The sequence below is a fragment of the Lepidothrix coronata genome, unplaced genomic scaffold (genome assembly GCF_001604755.1).
Source record: "Lepidothrix coronata isolate B3197 unplaced genomic scaffold, Lepidothrix_coronata-1.0 Scaffold312, whole genome shotgun sequence".
In the NCBI taxonomy this organism is placed as follows: Eukaryota; Metazoa; Chordata; class Aves; order Passeriformes; family Pipridae; genus Lepidothrix; species Lepidothrix coronata.
Window position 1 is genome coordinate 31,376 of NW_016690492.1, and position 22,755 is coordinate 54,130.

General features: G+C 38.4%; 1 protein-coding gene across 1 annotated transcript in view; it reads left to right on the top strand.

Moving 5' to 3' along the window:
• The first annotated feature begins 383 nt into the window (after window positions 1–383).
• The window catches only part of TFPI (tissue factor pathway inhibitor), a 33,742-nt gene continuing 11,370 nt past the window's right edge, over window positions 384–22,755 (top strand). The window contains 4 exon segments of the mRNA XM_017837835.1: window positions 384–537; window positions 10,413–10,532; window positions 16,243–16,443; window positions 22,443–22,481. Of these exon segments, the coding sequence (XP_017693324.1) occupies window positions 10,418–10,532; window positions 16,243–16,443; window positions 22,443–22,481 (355 nt within the window). The 5' untranslated portion in view covers window positions 384–537; window positions 10,413–10,417.

Below are 22,755 nucleotides of genomic sequence, written 5' to 3' on the forward strand. Positions count from 1 at the left end.
GTAAATAGATGGTATGTTCTAGCTGGAGGCACAGCAGCTCCAAACACTGCGATGGATGCAGAGTAAATACCAAGGCTTCGTTTAAAAAGCAAACAGATGAAAAACAACAGTGCACTGCCCTGTATCTCTCTAAGTAGACAATGAATACGCCATCCTCGTGAGCCCTATCAGAGCCCGCAAGGCACAAATGCACAGATTATCCTGCACAACTCTATTCTTTAAAGGTGCAGCCCGTTTTAGCTGGCGCTGTTTAGAACACAGTTGCTCTGAACTCCAGGCAAACGAGAAAACTTTTACACAGGAAGCGTTCCTGCCGCTGCAGCAGATCTCTGACTTTCACCCAGAGCGAGCCCATGTGCTCCGCGAAAAGCCAGAACAGCCCCGAGCCCAGCGATCCCCGCTCTAGGAAGATCAGGTTGCAATCCTGCCTTTGTAGCTTTACACCACACCCCTTCGGCGTGAATTAGTAGGGGAGGGTCATATTCAGCTCTGATTCGGGAATTCCTTCTTTCTTCAAGAACTGTTGCTAGGAGTTGGGTGAGTACTTTGTGAGAGACTTTCGGTTTTAAATGAGTTATCCTTTTCTTCTTTAGCCGGCAGAAAGCAGTATCTGCTGGTGTGTTTTCTTTAGAATGTGGTAGATTCAGGAATCAGATGTCTAGATTCAAAGTCCAGCAGTGAGTGCTGCAAAAGGGGAGGCTTTTTTTTTCCCTCTGTAAATTTGAAACAGTAGGACAATGAATAACTTTTATGATTAATAATACAACTAGTATTTGGTTGCCAGAATCTCAGACTAGGGTATTTTGAGCTCCAAGAGAGTTCTTTTAAAGGAAGCTCTCCTAAAGGTGAATAAGTTAACTCTGATCAATAGCTCGAGTTTGAAGAAAAACTCTTGTTTTTCTAAAGCAATTTCTCCACTGCAGTAGCTTTAAGGGAGGCTTGATTCAGCAGGGTGGTCTGTCAGGCTGTTTCAAATCCTTGTAGGGCACATAACATCTGAAGCAATTAATATTTTAGGAGAAGTACAAGAACATTTTAGGAGAATCAAATTAAGCTGATGACACATAAGCCAATTTCACTCACAATGTATATTGGAATTCTCAAGAAACTAAAAGCCCTTAAACAACGAGGGTAGTAAATGAGTCTTACAGTGGTGTCAGTGTAACAAACACACCACCCCCCACCCCCCAAAAGAATATTGTTGGTGACTTTTGTAATATTTTACTTGGCAGAAGTGACATAGACTTCATTTCTAGGAACTGTGTAAAGCAAAACAGTGATACCCACATTTAAAATAAAAATATTGCTAAACTTTGCTGATATTTTAGAAGCTATAAATACAATTTAAATGAGGAAAAGGCCTGTGATAGTGGGAAAAGTGGAGCAGGGAGAACAATAACAATTTGGATGGGGGAGCGTGGATGGGAACGGTCAGTGTGACTCAGTACTCCAGGCATTAGTCACCAAAGTCCTTTCATGGGAAACATGTAAAGATACAAACCTTCCTTCCTGAATGTCTTATGGATAGAGGCAGAGGCAGGAAGTGCAGCTGTCAGTACAGATAGGGACAGCAAAGGCGTGCTGGAGGAATTGCCAGGCACCTACTTGGGAAAAACTGTTAGCCTTTCCTCTTTGTAACCTTCTGCTCACCATTTAATTCTGCTAGGAGGGAGTTTATGACTGTCAGGGAAGGCAGCAAGTATCTATATCCACAATAAATTCCTCTACATTATTCTTTAAGCTGAATTTGAGAGTTACAATCAAGTTTCCTTTGTGTGTAATGTACACAGAACCATGCTGAGGAGGTCAAGATGATTAAAACACATCCTGCTCTGGCCTTTTCTCCTGTCAAATAATGTCCTATGTTGAAAGGGTTAATTAAAAAGCAGCCATGTGAACAACTGCTTGATAAATCCATTTATTTGAAAATTTTGTGACTTTTATGCTGGCGAGTCTCCAAGTGTGTTTTAAATCGACTTTCAGTATCCTTTATGTTCATCCTTACATTGTGGATTTCATAGTTTGTAATTTTGAGTTTTAATGCATTTGTCTGCTGCAGTTCCATGACCTTTAAAGTGCATTTATCCTTTTAGTGCAGTGCCCACATTTACTAATATTGCTCATGAACACTCGATTGTTACTCACCTAGTTAATATTCTAAATGCAGAATAACTGTAAATTACAGTTTTATGTTATTGACTCAGGACAGATAGAACAATTAATGCCATTGAGTTTTCCTTAATCTCACTGCAGAGTAATTTTGAAAGCTTAATGATAAAAACTCATAAATCTTTGGTATCTATTTTTAGGGTTTCAGTGTCAGAGGTAAAGGGCAGTGAGAGACAGTGTTAAAAACGAGGCAGATTTTCTGTCAAAGAGGAAATTTTAAGAGATTGGAGACAAAGTGGTCTAGGAAACCAAGCAAAGGTGTAGAAGAACAAGCTTCCTCTCAGGCTTTCAGTGACCATGCCCAGAGCCTTTGGTGAGTCTGAAATCCCATGTCCAGCTAGACCAGACCCCATTAGAGAAGGAGAATTACTGGACTCCAGTTCTGGCTTCAGGGACTGTTTCTGTGTGTCTCAACCCTTCCAAGCTGAGTGCATGAACAGGAGCAGACAGGAGCACCCAGGTGTTCTCCAGTTCAGGAAAACTGATATCTTTTATGCTATTCTGATTCTGTGGGTCCTGGATTACTTTTAGGGCAGAAAACATAGATTGCTCTCACTGGTATATCAGTGGGATTAGGATTGTTTCTGGAAACATGAATATTAAATCACCACTGAAAAAAAAAGTTATTGACAACATCTCTCACATTCTGGGAAGATGCTGTAACATCTTGATTTACTTTAAAAGGGTGATTCTGGCAATGATTTTCTTTTGCATTTTAAAATAAACTGGTGACTGCTGGCAGTGCTTTGTGACTGCCGTGATTTTGTTGATGGCCATTCAGTACTTTCTGAGAACATCTGCCAGAGAGACTGAGAGCATATGCATAGGAGGAACAAAAAAAATTTAAATTAAAAAAAAGAAACCAGTAGAACTAGAGAATTACATGACTCTCACATCCAACAGTTTTGGAGCAAAGTGTTTAAAATCTGTCAAATTCTAGTACTTACTACTGTCCTTTGTTTGGGCTACGTTGTGAACAATCCTATTTTCTCTCTAAGAACTAGGAGAGGCTGATGGCATCTTCATATCTAAAGCTTTTCTTTACACTGAAACTAGGGAGAACTGACTTAAAAACAGGGATAAAATACCTTCTTCTGTATGTTCCTCTTATGAAACTGGTTTAGCTTTACAATAGGGACAGAGTTCCCCTGGGGACAGAATGAAGCAAAACCATATGGGGAATTGTGTAATTCCTTTCCTCTCATAGTTGTTTAACAGCAAAATAGACTTGGTTTCAGTCCTTTAAATTTTCTCTCACAACTCCTTTGTTTGATTTCTTAGTTATTTCCTCTGGCTGTTAATACAGCTGTTCATTGGCCTTCTTTAATACTGTTGCCCTCCTTGCTGACGTGTGACTTTCCTACCTGAGTATACCTCTGAAATTAGCTGGGTAATTCGATTTACTGTGTAGTGAAAAATTAGAACTGGGCATTCGGGTGCATTGCCCCGGGCTATGGATTGAACACAAGAAAGTAAAACCTTCCTTCAGAAAATAGAACATTCCAAAAGAACCAGTTTTAAAATAACTATCCTGAAAAGACCAACTGCAGCAAGCCAGTTAGAAATACAAATATTACATAAAGGAAATAGTTGGTACTGGTTTTATGAACTCCAAGAAAAGTCTGCTGAAGTGTCCCGGCATATTCCGTAAACATTTTCTGCTTTGAGAAGCAATCTTTTCCCTTTGTATTTGTAGAGTCTCTAACATAATGAAGTCTTGGACAATGATTTTGCTTTCATCAGTCAGAGAAAAAAGTCAGTGTGGAAAGATGAGGCTGATATTTTCTGTGCTGTGAGAGTCATTGGATGAACGCTCTAAGTCCACAGAAGCTGGCACTGCCACCAAAATAAACCACCTGATCTGTACTGTGGTGGGAGAGGAAGGGAATATGACCCTTCTTTTCTATGGCAGTGTTGTTTTATGTTGGTTTTAAGTGACTGTGGGGTGACATCTAGGGCAGTCTGATTGTGGGGGTGTTACCATGGAAGGCATTTTCAGCATTTCTAACCTGTGGGAGGATCCAAAGCTCATCCATGGCAGTAAAAGTGTCTGCGGCATCTCCAGCTGGAAAGAGAGACAAAATGAGCTCAACTTGCTTGACAGAGCAAGGAAACTTGTAGTTTGGACTTTAGTATGTGTGCAAAATGTGATCTCTGTGATGATGAAGTTACAAAAGGTCAATGGGTATGGCCAAAATCAGTCACAGGATGTGGCTGGTGGCTTCTTCCTGTGCCTGCCTGTTATATTTTCAATATCTGACAGCTTCACTTCAGTGAAAGGGGAATAGTATTTCTATTGTGTGAGCAATGGGAAATTACACTCAGCTGGGTTAACAAATATACAACACTGAAATTACTCTCTTCATTATCTATCATGGTAAGATAATTGACCTCTAAAAACATGTCTATTTATCAATAAGCACAGCTGAGATTTGAACATATACAGTAGTCTTCCAGTTCAAACTGCTAGGAAAAAAAAGACAAACAAACAGGCTAGAGAATTCATAAAGCTAATATGTAACTAATATTGCTGCTTGTTTGTTTTGTTAGTGGATTTTATGCTCTGGGAGGGGCTATTAGGCTGCTGAAGGCATTCCCTGTTTGAAAATAGGATTAGGTGACCAGTATCTTTGCTACAAACAGGTACAGGTTTGAGTGTGATGGTTTTGCCGTTTCGTTTTTCAAGATTTACGAAATTATGTAACCCAGCAGTTTGCTTTAGTACACACGCAAAGATATTTTGGCAGGAGCAAAATACTTCTTTTCCCCACTGAAAGGTGTATCCCAATGAAAACGGGCTAGTTATGGGATTTGCCTCGGACAAATCCAGTGTTCCTGTGAAAAGTGAAGCTATTTAATAGATCAGTCTTAATTTCAGAGTTTATAATTCACTGGGGCTGTTGCATCACGATCAGGGAGTCAGGAAAACTGCTCTCAGGCTTCTGTTGCCAAGGTATAATCTCACTATAGCTCTGCCTCCCAGAATATATCCACTTCCCAGGTCTTGGGTGATGGATATCGTGGATGGGAGGCCTGAGTGAGCCAGGTGAGTAAAGGAGAACTCAAGGGAGAAAGAAATGAAGGCCTGGACTTGTGTCACGAGAGAAGTGGGGTGGAGACAGGATGGCAAAAGTACCTGGTGCCAGGTGTGAGCTGACTACGAGAAGGGATTAAATAGGTTCTGGAGCTAAGCTGGGAAAATACTTTAAAAACGTGAGTGAAAGGAGTTGACAAAGGAGAATGAAAAGGCAAGAGAGGTCTAAAGGCATGTGAAAAAAAGAAGGAAACTCTTATGGTAGGCTTATGAATTTATTTATTTTCGTTTTCATTTCAAAACATAACAAGGTTTCCTTTTCAATTCATTTGTCAGCTGTGGTTGAAAAGCAGCATTTTCAACTTTAATAAAAGCAGGACCAAAGTGGGAGTTTAAATCTGAAAGAGTGACACCAGGTCATACAACTTTTCAGCATAAAATCCAATGAAGAAATCTGTTTTTTTAAATTTTCCCTTTACTTCCCGGTTTTCACTTGGGAATTTAAGAGGCTGGAATAGTGCAGCAGCAGCAGCAAAGCATTTATGTTACTTGATGAAAGCATTTATGCTTCCTTGATGAAAGGTAGGTAAGCAACCAACATTATCTTTCATAACAAGAAGCAAATTTGAAGTTCTTGGATGAATCCAAGTTCTTGAGTTGCTGTGATAGTGCAGGGCTCCAGTGGTGGAAATCCTTCCTGGTGGAAATCAGTTTAATTGACAGCCCAGCCCTGACTCTGGGACTTGTAAAGCTGGGGCAGGTGTCATCATTCTCTGCTCCCTTCACATCAGAGCAGAGGGGATGGAATTCGTGCTCGATTCATTCTTCATATTTACTGCAGGGGAAATGAAAAACATGACATTGCAAAACAGGAATAAAACCCTGTTCAAGGGAACAGGCTGACTCTGCCAGCTGGGAGACAATGCTGTAGATAGGTCTAATTAAATCTGTCACACAAGTCCTAGTAGATAGTACAAAGTATCATAGGGCAAATATAATGCCTCTGAAGCATAGTGGGCTGAAAAAAGTCTGCTTTTATATCAGAAGTGTCATAATCCTGTCTAATTAGACCTTTTAATCCTTAGTTTTAGGCTGTGCTAAATTCGATCTCTCACTATGCACATCCTATCTCCTGCTATTAATTCCTTTATTCAATTATATACTTTACTTTTTCTTTTTTTTTTTTTCTTTTCCTTTTTTTTTATTTTAAATTTTTGTGTGTGTGTCTGTCTTTCCACTTCCTGGACTGTCAGCGTGAATGAGTCACTTTTACAGACATTACAGTGTCACTTTATGCCATTTTCTAGGAATATCTTTTTTTGGCCACTGCGGGAAATGCTGGCTTTTGTTTTGCTTTTTCCAGTGAACCAGTTAGAGATAAATGACACTGAAAAAATTGTTTGCATCTAAGCAGTCAGGTAACTATAGAAATTGGTGTTGAAAAGACTACTAGGTAAAAAAAATAATATGTACATATGTATATATATACATACACACATAAAAAGTCTGTCTCCAAACTGCATGGAGAAGACACCAAGTTTTGTACTTTTCTGCCTTCAGCAAAAAAAACTCTTGAGAGCTTCCTTTTATTTCCATGTTTAAGTGTCAGGATAAAAAAGTCCTCGTTATAAGACCAGGTAATAAGGATCTGTTTCTGGGAGGTTCCTTGATTGCTTATGGTCTGCCTGGTCTACCTATATTTCAGCCTGAGGGAAGCCAGTTGTATGATTTAGAAATAACAGTACTTAATTAAATCAGGAAGAAAATTGGGGCCAATTATTACCTTTGTTGACCTCCTTTGTCAAGTAACGTCGTTGTCCATTACAGATATGAAATTCCTCATTAAAAGGGAGGTGGTTTGGGAGCAGTGGAGTGCCAGTTCTTAAGGAATTGTCTTCATGAAATATGCATTAATGACACTATGGTGTAGAGAAAAGCTAGTGTTAAAACTGGACTGATTCCTGACTATCCTGAGCTAGAACCCTTCTGGAGGAAGGGGCTGCTATTTACTCTCAGAATCTTCAGAATTTGGCTCAAATAATCATTTAACATGAACTATTTGAACTTGAAAAGTTTCCCTTCACAGATGTGTGCTCCTGATATTTTACTCCACCACATATTGTAGATGAAGTATTTGAATTGTGCTTTCCATATAAATACAATGAAAAAACCAGAATGCCTTAAAAAGGAAAGTTATATCAATATCATAAGAGGTTTACAGCTTTAAAGTTCTGTTACAGGGCAGCTGAACATCCAGGCAGAAAACCTGTTGGTTTTTTTTTTTTTTTTCTAGAGGATTTAGGTTTTTAATTGAAAAAGCAATGCCAAATTCACTTTGATCTTGGATTTTAAATCTTCCTGTAGGAATCATAAGAAAGAATTAAACTACAGAAGGATTTAAGTTTTATTCCCCAAACCTTTACCCCACTCATCCCACCTCCACCCACACCTGACACAATGTCCTGGGAATGTTTGACCTTCTGGGAAGGTTAGAAAAAAGATAAAGGAGATGGGGTTTGGTCAGCAGACTTTGCAGGGAGGCAGGTATGCAGTTGTACAGCCCACATTTTTCCCCTTGGAACTTGCCCAAACACCAGGATATGCCCTGCTTTTGACAAGGCAAAAACCCTTGGAAGGTTTTTGGTTTCTGTCCAAATGCAGTAATTTATCCTCGTAATCACACGGGGACAATTATATATGGCAACTCATGATGTGCAAAATTCTACTTTTAAATTAAAAAAATAGGAACTTATTGAGGATTTCCATTTCTGGCTGATTGATTTATTTTTTTTTTCTTCTGCCTGGGAACCAGCTTTTGAGATTATGGGAAGATGGACTAAAAACTGATTCCTAAATTTTGCAATCTAAATCTACATTCTGGAGATTCCCAGAAGAAAGAACCAAAGCCTCGATTTGAGTAATAAAAAAACCAAATTCAAATCGAATTTTGCTGAAATAGTGAGAGTTTTGATGCCGTGTTTGGAAAAACTCAATGAGAGCCCAAAAGGGACAAACTTGGAATTAATCCATGGGCAGTTGAGGTTGTGGATAATTTACAAGTTTCTTTATGAAGTGCCACAATTGTGTCAGTGATTACTTCTAAGGAAAACAACGTGCTAGAAAATTGCCCTTTCCCATGTCATTTCAAACACTAAAACTCAAAGCGTATTTGATAATTTTTTTATTCCAGTGAACTCACAGGAGCCACACAAAGTTTGGAAGTTATTACTGTATATCTAAGCATTAAACCTGAGAATTTGATGATATTTCTGTTTTCATTGAGCCTAGATGATGTCAAACTATCACCACCTTTATTTACATTGTAATTCTAAGTACTTGTGCATTTTAGTTAGAAATTTTTTACGTAGTATTTCTCCCCATAACATTTTTCTTACTTGCGGATTTAATTTTATTTTTATTTTAGTTGATGTCAAACTAACTTCACAACTCAGAAATCTCTCAAATCATAAAGACAGTCTTAGATAACTTCAGGTTACCTTGTACAGTTACTTTCTCTTTAAAGTATGACTGGACCTTTTATCAGCAGTGAATAAAAAGATTTGCTGGAAGGTTTTCTCTAACCCTTGGATAAAAATGGAAAATTCTTCCAAAGTCGTGTACCACAAAGCTTTGCATGTAAAGGAGCTTAAAACTGAATTTCTGGTTAGAATCATGAATAAAGATGCTACTTCTATTTATTTGCTTAATAGCTGAAAATGAGTAATCGTGGCACTTGCACATATTTTCTGTTTATATAATATTTCAGAAACTGTATGTTTCTGAAATGAAGCATTTTATTTGTTCATGTAGAAATTAAGCTTAATAATTGAGCTTAGAAGGAATGAAAGACACACATTCTTTCGTTGATTTTGACAGGAAAAGATTATGATGAAGTTAACACTGTCGTATTTTCTGGCTAAAAGAGAAATTCTATTGATCCCAAAATTCTGTTCCTTTACAAAAAAAAAAAAAAAAAAAAAAAGGGAAAAAAAAGAATGAAGACCTCTCTCAGTGTATTTCACCACATGATGTACTGAAGCCTTCTGAAGGGAAGTGTCAGTTTAAAAAATTATCCAAATAATTAATGTCACTCATGGTCTGGTCTGTAATTTCACCAAGAGTTATTTTTAAGAATGCATTTCTTTTCTCCTACATATGCTGCAAGCTGGGAGACCATTAAGTGTCTGAGAGGGAAAAATGGGTAAGTTTCCTAGAGACAAATGAAAATTCTTGCTTTCATTGGTGAAGATTTGCTGTCTTCACAGACATGTAAACTTAAACACTGAACAGTGTCTGAATGTAAGGAGCTTCCCATTTCTTAGAGCTTTAGTTTTTACTAACTTAATATTAATTAGCAAAAAAAAATGTAGTATTATACTTTAAGGGAAGAGGATATCTACAGGAAATCCATCTGTTGGGAGCAGAGAAGGTATTTAGCTTATCCTCTAATTAGGATTCTGAGATCCTTAAGGAACTACTTTCAGTTAGTTGGAAAATCTGTATTTCTAAAAAAGTTAAAGCCAAAGTTTTCCAGAGATAATTTCATAAGTGCATGAATCACCTCATCTCTGGCAACCTGAACGTGCCAGCTGCCATGGGATCAAAGTGTTCTCTTTGTGGGGATGGTTGCACTGATAAAGATGTGAAAAAAACCAGCTGTGCACTTAAGTGAGGTACCCAATATTAAAGGGATCCACAAGGGACAAAATACTTCTTAGAGCATTGAAGCCCACGTTGCAAAGTGTTCACTGACTCCTGTGAAATGCAACGTGTGTGATTATAAATCAGTTAAACGTTTGTTAAAAATAGAATCCTGCGTTTGTGGCAGTGGCTCTAAGTTTTTCAGGTTGAGGAAAACTTATTTGGAAGGATTTGACTTGACAACCAACCATACATTGTGTAAAACTGATCAGGACAATAGAAGGGCCAAGTGTTACGTTTTATATCATTATGTATTCTAGGAGGTGATTTATGAAAGTAATAGCAATGCCTCTGATCCGTGCTGGAGATGGGATAGGAGACCTGCAATCTGCTGAGCACAACTCTGAACCCTGTCTTGTTTTTCACTGTGCCTCCAATATGATTCTATAGCTCCCATTATTCCCAAAGCTCCCAGGCTGTGTATCCACCCCCAGGGCAGCACGATCCCGCTCGTGACTTTTGCAAGGAATTTGACTGAAATGTATCTTTTCTTCTGTATGTTATGCAGGGAAGATGAAAGGAAGGAAGAAGGGATGTTCCTCACCTTCAGCCTTTATGTTGCTGTTCTGCTGTGTCACCGGGTGTGCAGCTACTGGGTCGGAGGGCAGCGAAGAGGAGCATGTTGTGGGTAAGAGATTACTGCAAAACACCTCAAACTATCTCGAGCAACAAAGCCCACTGTGTTAAAATGCACTGTAGATGTAATTCTGCACTTGAGAACTTTTTTGGGAAATTTTTGAAATTGGGGCTAAGCTAAAAACGGGCTGGTTTCTAACCAGGAGAGAGATGTACAGAACTGTGTATTAAAGCCTTCTATCAAGGCTTCTGTTTCCCAAGCTTTTTGGAACTCCTAATCCTAACCAAACATTGGGTTAGATATCAAGATAATTCCCTTAAAGCTCTGCTTTAGGATCAAGGAAAAGCTCATTGTTTAGGGAAAAGAACATAGAGCTGGCAAAGCCGGGTTTTATCTCCCCACACAAAAGGAGCAGAAATATGATGGATAACATTGCAGACTGCTGTCCCGTGCACAGCTCTCCTGAGACACAGTTAATGTGCAAAGTTTGGTCTCAAAATGATGCAATTACTATCCTGGTTGTTTTTCTGGGCCCTGAAGAAGGTCTCTGTATAACCCCAAGTGATTTGATATCACTGGATAAATAAAGGAGTTGGACTCAATCCTTGTTAATCCCTTCCAACTGTGGATATTCTATAATTCTGTGATTAAAAACTCACCAGCTAGAGATTTTTGTTAAGAAAAAAAGTGTGACTGTTAGAACTGGGGAGGTTCTTGGACTCTCACCGTTGTAAGATTTTTGTTTACTTCATTGAAGTTAACCAAGATGGATCAGAATTCTGTACTGGATATCATTGGGAAGGGTATTTTCATTTCCTCCCAAACAATTTTGAGAAAGCAGATGAAGGAAAAATACACTAAATTATTACAAGAATAACTAAGATATTCTTTTTTCCTTTAGAAAATGATTTAAAATTGTGATCCCTTCCTTAAGAGAACTATGTTCTCTCCATCAAGAACTATGAAGTGGAAACTTCTGTTTGACCTGTCCGATTTTGAACCTTTTCTTTATGTTGGCTCTCTACCTAATCTGCCCATATTTTGTCCTGTCTCCATCCAAATTATTTCTCTTTGTCAGACTTTTGCAGCAGCGTTCTTTGAGACGGAAACATTAATTGTGCACAGTCGTGGCTATGCTAAGCTAGTGCAAAACTAGTGCTTTAGGACCATGTCACAATTAGTCACTACAATTTAAAATATGTGCATTACGCCTGAGCTTAGCGTGGTTGTGTAGTAAAAACTCATTCATGCACCATAAATTTGTTTCCTCTTCACCCTGAAGTGCACAAATGCCCTTCCCGTTTGAGGCTAAAGTCATATTTATCCTTGCCCTGCAACTCTTAGTCTTCTATAAATCCTTAGCCTAAGCTTGCTGTTCATAATGTCCGAATTGCCTTGCACACTTTGTCACCAGAACAAAAAATCTGCTGCCTTAGATTTTTGTCCTCTATTTACTTCGTTCATAAAAGACAATAAGAAAATAATCCCAAGGAAATGAAATAGTCATTGTGCTGGGCATTATTTTTTTCACTGATTATTTCGCAACCAATCCTTTAAGATTATGTGACCAGTAACTGATTTAATATGACAAACAGTTGAACTTTTGGGCTCTAATTCAAAAGTAAAAAATAATCAAATGTAATTATTAGAAATTAAACTAGGATACTGTCACTGCTGAAGACTCAGTTGCAGTGTTTACAAAATATTTTCACAGTAGTCTGTTTCCATAAAATGTTTAGGTTGTCGCTAATTAAAGTGATATTTGTGGTTTCTCAAGATTTAAATTCTGGACTCGGTGAATTTAAATGTATAAATCTTGCAGGGTGCAATTTCATTGATAACATTTAGTTTTGAAGTTAGATGGTTACAAAGCAATGACATATTTTACCCTAGCATTTCCTAAATTTCAGGTATTAAAGGGTAGAATAAGTTATGTTCATCTGTTATTTGTCATTTGGTGCTTTTGGACCACACTGAGTGAAAGTGCTTTGTGAATTTAAGAGGTGGGGGGGTTTTTGTCTGTTTAAATTACAGTAATAATTAAGATTGCAAGTGATGTCCAATGAGATAAAAAAAGTATTATTAACTCATTCTCTTCCAGCAAAACCAGGGATTTTTCCACCAACAAATAAGGGTAATAACAAAAAATGAATGGTATAAAGAGAACTAGTTTATGTGTACTGTTTATTAATAGCTTATGTGGTCGGCAGAAAACGACTCACAAACTGAATGTGCTTTTTATTCCTATGGGAAAGTTTGCCAAGAATAAACGTGCCTGCTTAAAAGTGTAGGAAACAGGGAACAGTGTGTGGGTGGGAAGCTGTCAAATTGACAAAGATGGAGAGAAAAGCAGCAGCTCCTCATCAGTGGCAAGGTGCTCAGTATTGATACCACTTATCAAAGGGAGACATTCCCAAGAAAAGGCTGGGAAGATGACAGCAGTTTATAATTAAGGATAGCCACGGAAACTCTTGTAAGGTTGAGAACACACAACCTAAGCAAACTGAAACACAGAGTGTTTTCCATAAAATAAAGTCAGAAATATTCCTGACCTTCGTTTTCTCGATTTATATAGTTCTGTCCTGAGAAGCAACTCCACCATAACACTCTTGTCCATCACATTTATTGTGCTGCAGGTTTTAGGATGGGAATCAGTTCATTTTTTAATTAAAAGGGGGTCTTTTTAACAAGCAGCCCCGCAGATTATCCTTATGAGACCAAAAGTCAAATTAAAGTCTTTTGTTGTGCCTACAGCCAGGGGGTGAGGTATTGTTTTCACTTGTATCAATGTCAGAGGATTAGAGGCATTAATTCACCACTTCTGCTTCCTAATAAATAAATCGAGGGGGATGGGGAGAAAGAAAGGGGAGAGGAGGTTTTGCTTTGCTTTAGTTTAATTTTAGCATAGTAAGCAATAACTTTAGTGTGACAGTGAGCATCAGCTGTAACAATTATTTAATGTATTTCTACCAAAATTCTTGGTCTAGGGTAGTACACTCCTGTAATTACATAGCTTTCCTAAATTTATTTGAACCAGATGCCTGAATTGGATGAGTAATAAATATCCAACAGGGTCATATCCAGTGTGAGTGTGGAAAGCTAAACTTAATTTTTTTTTTTAAATGACAAATACAAAGTGCTATACTCACGAAGGAAAATCAATACATTCATAAATATAGGGTGGAAAATAACTGTGGAAGCACCTGCATAACAAGGTTATATTTGCTGGAGAGCAAATGGAAGTTGCAGAGCATTGCAAAAGTAATGCAACGTTGTTTAAAAAAAAAAAAAAAGAGGCAAGTGATTTTGTCTTTTATTAAGAAAAAAAAACCAAAAAAACGACAAAATCCAAGAGTAATTATTCCACTCTATTTGCCACTGGTAATGCCTTAGGTTATGATCAGCTCTGGGCAGCACACTTAAACAGTAATCCAACTAATAGGAAAGATCCAAATAAGAATTATAAAAGGATTACAAAGCAAGGCCAATAAAAAGTTTGGAAGAAATGAGTTTATTTAGTATGGAGATAATTAAGAGGAGGCAAAAGTCTTCCAAAAGACAGAAAGTAGACCAGAGGTGGGCTGCTGAAGTGGTGCAGTGAGTGCAAGGAAGCTGCTGCACCATGAAGGCTTCAAGCAGCCTGGGCAGGAGCCAAACCTGGAGGGCCCAAATTAAAGGTTGAGAGTGCAGGAGGCCACCTTCACTCCTGCAGCAGCCTTGAATTGCAAGATTAGAAAATCAAATTGATTTTCTATGTGTATATATATATGGTTTCAAATTATTCTGTCTATGCATAAAGGAAGCAAAATGTTATTTAATATATAAGAATATTTAGGTGGTACATTACAAAGAGGGCCTGTCTTGCAAGAAGGGTAATGAAATCTTGGAACTGACAGCTTCAGGTTGCTGGGAATTTTACTTCACTTGGATAAGAAACTGTTAACGTTCCTTTAAGTTCACACTTCCTACGTTTCTGCTGAAGAATATTCACTGGCCTTCCTGACAGACATCTTCTCTAAATGTCACATCCTGTGCTCTTCACACAAGACCTAAAATGTAGTAGTAACAATTTGTTCCAGTGTTCAAGAGCAGAGGATGGGGCCTTATACTAAGAATTAGTTTTCTTGAGCTATATTCCACATGTAAAATGAGTACAGGCAGATTTGTGCCTATGCAGGTCTACTGGTCAAACCCTCCTGCTTGCCTTCTCATCTACTGCTCTATTATGAGAAGAAAAGCTCTTTTTCTGTCATCTGTGTGAGTTAAGTGTTCCCAGGTGTAAAATAATGGGGAAGAATTCCTTCGCTGTTCCCAGACACGGGAATGATTCAGTTCCGACAAACCCCTCGGAGACTTCTTTCTTCAGTCACTTGGTTACTGCTTAAAGTTGGAGGGTTTGGCCCCTGGGGGTTTCACAGGGTACAGATTTTAGTCAAACTATGGCAACTTTCTAGCATTCTTAAGAAAATAAATGTCCAGTTGCCAAAAAGTGTGACACAGCTGGTCATTACACTCGCAGCAGATGTCAGTACATCTGACAGTGGTTAACAGTGTCCCTGTGACTGCAGAGGGAAGGCCTTAGGAAGTAGCAAAACAATGTTTTAGTTCTGTGGGTTTTCTTTTTACCAAGTCATAAAGCCTGATTTTTATGGATTCTTTTAATTAAAACTGGAAACTTAATCTAGTAATAGTAGGGGGCTGTGCAATAATCATGGAAACTCTTGTCCTCACCCTTTGTTTTGTCTCCTGTTTCCTGGGCCACTGTTAGGTGTGTTGACACATGTGTTATGAGATATCAATATTCTAATTAGCTGTGGGAGAATGAATGAAAAAATTCAGGTCTGTTCTTCTGGCTGCTATGGCAATGACACCAGCTCTGTGGAGCTTTCAAAATCCTCCAGGGCAAAACAGTTCATCAGAAAAGCAAAACAGAAAAAAAAATATTAAACCATATATTTGTAAGGGAGAAGCACCAGCAACTCAGTTGTTAATCAGAATTTCCTTATAGACATTGGCAGTGTAAAATCTGGCTGGTGTTTTTCACGATACATATGACAAATATTACAAAACATTCCCTCACCTAACAAGGCATTTGAAAGACACAGAAATTACACGATTTGGTAACACAGAGTTCTGTTTCCCCTTAACGCTCTACTTGTCTGCTTAGCTCTTGAAAGCTGTGATGCAAGAACAGCGAGGTCAAAGGAAAAATACGGTGTGATGACCTTCCAGTGGTGCGGGCTGGGTTTGTGTCCCGGTCCAGCACCATCCGGCAGGGGAGCGATGCCCTCTGCAGGGCTCTGTTCCACTCACGCTGTGTCTTCGTGAGCGATGTTCGCTGTTAGAAGTGCACGGGAGAGAGCACAAGGAATCCTTTCTGCCGTGGTCGTCACTGTGTTTTCAGAGCTACCAGGTTTTTCTCTGTGTTTGTCGTTCGGAGTTGCCCGCTAGCTCTTGTGACTAAGCCGCCGTCCGCAGCTATTTAGAGGTTTGTGATGAGGAGTTCAAGCTTATAATATGAGCTGTTTGGGTTGAAAATTGAAACCACACGTTTGGTTCGATCGAATGGAATTTGTGTTGCAGCCCGGATGATGTTTTTTGTTTTTACATCTGTTCAGTGTGTCCAGAGCGTTGCAGACAGATGTGGTGCGGTGCCTCTCGGGCAGAAAACACCAGCAGTGTCATATTGAAGTTACACTATGTAAGCAAACAAGGCAAACGAACTCACTAACAGTTATTCTGCTTCTCTCCTGTATTACAGGCGCTGCTTTGCCCCCACTGATACTTGGGCACTCGGTGTGTGCCATGAAAGCAGATGATGGCCCGTGCAAAGCCATCCATGTGCGCTACTTCTTCAATATTCAAACCCGTCAGTGTGAAGTGTTTGAGTACGGTGGGTGCCACGGCAACGAGAACAACTTCCTGACGCTGGAAGAATGTCAGAAGAAGTGTGTGGTAGCAGGCCAGTACCCATTCTCTTATCCTCCTATCGGTTCTTTTGCATCTGTTAGTTCTTGTTCACAAACTACGTGAAGTTTGGAAGAAGAGGCTCTCTTCAGTTCCCACTAGTACAGAAATGTGGTTCTTCTAATTATGTTCCCAAGCAGGTTGGAGTCATGTGAATTATTTTACATTCTGCAAGCAAACATTCAGGATTTGGAAATTTAAGTGAGACTTGATTTAGTGTACCTCTGGAATAGAGACACCGATACAAGAAAGCTTAGTTTCTAGCTAGAATCCATGTGAAACTAATTTTGAGGCTGGGCTAAGCTGGTGGGAAGCACAGATGTTCTTTGTTGCTTTCGGAGTATCTAATGCAATTTTTGCTCCCAGGTTCCTCCTTCACTTGAGAAGCTGATAGAAGCTGTCCAAAATCTTGGACATCATCTATGTTTCAACATAATTAAAACTACAGTAGTAGATAATTCTCATTAAAAATGTCAGTTGCAGCCATTTGTCAGCTCAGTTTTATTGAAATCTCATCAATTAATCATTAGAAAGAGGAAAATGAAATTTAACATATGACACAGAGCAATATTCACAAAGGGCCTTGTGAATGCTGGTTTTGGAATTTAAAATGAACCTTGTAATTAAGTAGGCACTCTCTGGTGCCTATCAGTGATATGCCCTGGTAGCACCCTCCTGCTATGCAGATCCTGGTAGATGTTATTTTGTTTGCCCTGTTTTCATAATTTATTGTAGCCCTGGGCCTTCCAGTAAAACTGGAAATCTGCTGAGGTGCTGTAGGCACCGAATTGATTTGCAGGATGTAAATTTGTGTCTTCTAGGATTAGCACAGTAAGTTCATAGAGCTTACCAAAAAGTACTTGCAAGAAATTTCAGATTAGAAAATCGATTTCAGAAGCTCCTATTCAGGCTTCCTAACCAAAACGGGCTGTATATACAACAAGTTAATTTATAGCATTGTGCTTTGACTGTCATAAATGTCTTTTACCTATTTTTTATCCTTTCCAGAATTCACATCTACACAGTATTTAGATCAGGCCTTAAATCTGTTACATTATGTGCTTCAAATACACCTGTATTTCCTAATAAAAATTACCAGGAATTGCCATTTTCCAACAGTGTTTGCCATTTATAGAGTAAAGCATGGTTGCTTTCTTACCTACCCAGATTGGTCCAGAATAGCGTGGCTGAGGGCAACAAGGCTTCAGAGGGACTGTATTTGTGAAGAACAGCAAAATTCAGGCTGAAATGTTGTACATGAGCACAAAGATTAGAAGGTATTGGAAGAACAGCTAACAGGAAAACCCATCCTTTTGGGAAGCAACCCTGGCCTAGCTCCCTTTGACCTTTCTAGTGAGGATGTATTTCATTTACTCACCAAATACTAAGTCAAGGCATTGTTCACCATTCACCCCTATTTTATGATCTGCTGGTGCCACCACGCATTTCTGTCGAATTATGGTTTGCTTTTAAACAAATACATGCATATAAACCTGCCTCTACACCACAAAATTCCAATCCCATCTTGTCAAAGTGGAAAAGATCAGATGGCTCCACTTTTTTAAGTGAACGGCAGTTCTTCAGTGCATTTTACTCTAAGGATTAATTTTGAGACTTATCTTTTGATGGCTTCTGGCAAGATCTCCTAAGGAGCCCCAGAGACCAGGTGTGCTCCGGGGAAGAAGTGGCAATAATCAGTCACAGTTTTGCTTTGTTTTCAGTGTCCTACATGGGTAAACGCAGTGCTAATGATATTAAAATAAGGTGTCTCTTAAAATAACATGCTGTCAGGGAAGAATTATATGAAGCACACAATTCCTTAGTTCCTAAGTAATATAATCTAGCATTTCAAGTAAAAAGAAAAGTAAATTTAAAAAGATGACATGGAGAAAAGCATCTTCCTGAACATAAACATCTTGCCCTAAATGCAAACACACACAAAAAAAGCCAACAAAACTCTGTCCTACTTGAATCTGAAATGGATCTGAAGCCAACTCTTCCTGAACTGGTTGAGAAGGGAAAGATCTTTACACCACTGAATCATTTACTTTTTATGTTGAAGTCTCAGATACTACTGGAAGTGCAGATTATTCTGGTGCTCACTTACCTGTATTTGTTTTTTTAAAAATTAGTTAAGATAAAAGTTGTTCACAGTGCAGTTGGTTCTCCAGACTACACTACTGGTGTCTCGGATTCTTCACACCTGAGTGTAAAAGAAAAAACAAAAAAGATATTAAAGTAAGACAGAATTCCTTTAATATGTTTTAAAATTGTCATAACAGACTATTACATGAGAGCAGATGATAGTTCTGGGCAGAAAATCAAAGAAGAAATTCATTACAGAGGAATGGAAGATCAGGGCTATGCTTAACCAGTAAAGAAAACAAACACAAAAATACTGGTTTGCTCCTTTTCTACTCCTGCTGTTTTATTCTTACATTGCTACAAATTGTCCCATCAAAAGTCCTGTCTGAAGCATTCAAGTCAGATTAATATAATTTTAAATGGTTACAAATTATTCAAACTTTGGCATTAATTCTTTGCATAGTAATTTTCTGTTTATCTATAAAAGGACTTTCTGGACTGACAAGCTTTTCCTTTGTCATACGGTTTCCATCAGTTGTAAATTTGTGTCATGCATTTAACAGACACTTTTTTTCCCCTTTTGGACAACCAGCTTAAAAGTTCTTTTCCATATTCATTAAATTTTCAGCCCAGAAATTAATGAAACTGGTAGCTGAACTCCACAGTTAATATAAACATCCAAGCTTAAAAATTAGTGTTGGCATTATCATTCTAAAAAAAAAAACAAACCAAACAAAACCCCCCAAAACTTAAAAGGCACTTTTTCACTCCTACAGTGTTTTGTTTAGAAAATTGTGATTAATGTGTTTCTGGTTATGACTCCACAAAGTTTAATGAATACAATCTCTCGAGTTAAAAAATTAAAAGTTGTTTTTCTTTGATGACTGTTCAATGTCAGAAGGACCTGGAATCCAGGATGTGAAATAACTCTTCTTTTTCTGACATGGGGGTGGTTTTTGGTAATTTATATCTGGTATTTAGTTCTGGGTTTCAGCTGGACCCACAGCATCTCTGCCATGCTTGGAGCAGGGTTGTTTGCAGGGCTTCCAGTGTCTCATCCCAAACAGGTGACTTGCTGGTAGTTTGGAGTGTTTGTCCAAAATTTCAATTTAAAGGCTAAAACAGAGGGATGAGGGGGAAAATGCAGGGTTGATAGATGCAGAATTAGGGATGAAGTGCCCAAAAGTCAAGATCAGGTGCCACGAGTGAAGATTTATCGAATTATTTCTTCAATCTGATGTTGCTATTTTGAATAATAGTCTTGTTTTGATTCTGACATATTTGTTGGATCAAGATCTGAGGCAGATCTTCTGGACCCAATCCTGTGCTGGCATATATTTTGCATAACTGTAGTATAAAACTGAGAGTTATTTAGAATGAGAACTGGCTTAGTGTCTACATCTTGGTACTCAGCCCAAGTTTAGTTTTCTGTGTATGAATAACAGGGATCCAAGACTCTACAAGAGTTACATCTGCTTGGAGGAACTGGAGCAATAAAGGCTCATAATTTCTGTATTCTTTGAATGAATAACAGCTGATAAAAGAGCTTGCAGTATGCTGTCAGCCATCAGGTGTAAAGCACTTTTACTAACATAATTAAGTATGCTAACCACATGATTCAGTAAACACCAATATAATTATGTAAATTCTTTTTGTTAAAGCTAGCTCTGTCTGTCCAGTCTTGTAGTGTATAGTTATATTCATCTGACTTATGCTTACATATTTATTATTGTAGGAAGATCGCTATTTAGTAACTGAAGAAATCAGTATAGAAAAAATAGTATGAGTGATTCCTAAGTGTTTGAAATAAAGAAAAATCTGAGATACTAAATTATCACTGTGAAGGATGTGAAGATCAAGATAAAAATAAGCTAAAGGGAAGCTATGTAATATATATATGTGTATATATATACAAATTCAGGTGAAATAATGTAAATAATCAAAGTGTTTGATTTTCAATATTCAGCACAACTACAAGAATAAATGAGCCAACATGAGTGAATTACCAGATCAGGATAACTTTTAAACATTTTTGGAATGAATAAACCACCAAAGACAGAATTGATTGAGATCAGTACAACAGAGTTCAGAGAGCCCAGCTGCAGGTTGGCCACTCTCAAAGACAGTGTTCAGATTCAAGAAGCCTACTTCTGACTCAAGTTTCCTGGAAATCAGCTGTATTTTTTGTTTCTTGTGCCCAATACTCACCCCTTCAGGGAACAAAAAACCTAATTTTAAGAGGCATTTTCCTATATGCTTCATTTACTGGATACTTATATCCAGTTTACTGGATATAAGTAGAATCACAGGTGTCATCACTAGCACAAAGGTCCTAATTTTCAAGGCAGTGAATATACATTTTAGGCTACTTAACCTTCTAACTTTGGAAAATAATTACTGATAAATGGTTCTGGTCATGACAACAATTCTAATGTCCATTATTTGTAGAGAAAATCTACTCAGAAATGCAGTTTGTTTACAAAGAAGACATTAACTCAGACGTGGATTTGGCATTTTAACTGAGACCAGAAGCAGAAAGACACTGTTGACATGGTAGTGAGATTAAAAGATTCTAGGCCTGTATAAACTCACAATAAATTTCTCCTGTTCTCTGCCAGAAGAGTAGAGATCATGTGCCAAAATATGATTGCTGGTTTTGCCCTGAAGGGGACAGCTGAGTGAGATTAGTGAGATGACCTGGTGTGTGTCTGTAGTTTAGGTCATGGGTTTAAACCTTTAAACGCTGAAGGCAAAGACTCCTACTAACAGGAAAAGCTGGAAGTATGCTCAGAGAAATGTTATATCACTCTAAAATGCGTGTCATGCCTTTAAATAATATTTTTTTAAAGGATTCCAGCTGCATTGTCCCAAAGGTGGAAGGAAAAATGTATCACGACAGAATCTGTACCTCACAGATTTGCTTTGAAAATGCAACACCAGCACATTTCCAGAGAAAACCATGGTAGAATTATAGCACATGAGGGCAGTACAATACAAAACTAGAATTCTGAAGCAATGCAATTAAGAGGAGAAGTCCAGGAGCTGCTATTTTATTTGCCTTGCAAAGTATCTCCATAATAGAAAATGCATCAGCTCTCCTTGGTCACTATTCTCTTGTCAGCCTTTCGTAGGCATTGGTTGAGACAATCTTCCCATGGACTCCTTTGTAATTTAATGGTTAGAGAGTCTCCTAGAAGGGGAAGAAGGTTTGTTTTCCATCACTGAAAAGGAATTTGGGGTTGCATTCAGCTATCCAGTTCGTTGAGCTAATAAGATAAAACCCAGGGTCCTGCATTAAAAATGACAACAGCAACTTCTGCACTGCTGATTGTGCCCTGAGAGAACAGTGCAAACAACTTGTCACCCATACAACCCTAAAGACAGTTGGAGATACTTGGCTGAATGGGCCTTAATATCCCAAACAGCATCATGAAAACTTTACTCAGGCACTCCATAGCACAGCAAAGGGACTTGGACGGCAGGAGAGAAGTCTTAATGTCTCACAGGTCCTGTGCAAAGCCACGAGCAGCATCGGGATCTACAGCAGTTGGGTTGTGAGTCTGCTAATTACTCCTCTTTAGAGAAGTAAGACTACATAATGAGGGCCTCTGGATCCAAGAACAGTAATTCCCTGGTTCGATTCAATATCGGAATAGTTTGATTTCAGTACATTCCATACCCTCAGGTTTCCAATCTAGCAGGACTTCTCATACAAAGCAAATGATACTTCAGCCCTCCAGAACAAGCTTTCGTGCTACTTCTCTAATAAAGGGGAAAAAGAAAGGGAAGAGCTGTTGTATTCTTCCTCCTCAGTGCTCATTGTCACTGCCAAACTCAATGGCATCACAGGTGAGACTTAACATGTCTGCCTTTCCTAAATACCTTTTTTTTTTTTAATTTATATTGCAGAATTGTCTGGGAAGAAGGTGGCAGCACGAATTAAGAAAGGTAATTGCATTTACATAGTGATCTAAGACTCTTATACAACAACAAGGTATTTATTAGCCTCTTTTCTTAAATTATTTGTGTATTGTTCCAGGCTATCTCCTAACAAAAACAGCAATGTCAGATGAAAGTGAGTTCTTATTCTGAATCTTCAGTGTGTTTTGAGAACAAGCTAAAAGCTTGCTCCACTGTTAGCAAAAATAGGGGAAAAAATCACTCTGAAACAGAACTTTTTAAGCTTTATCTGTGGAGGAGCTACCAGAGGTTAGGGCAGATC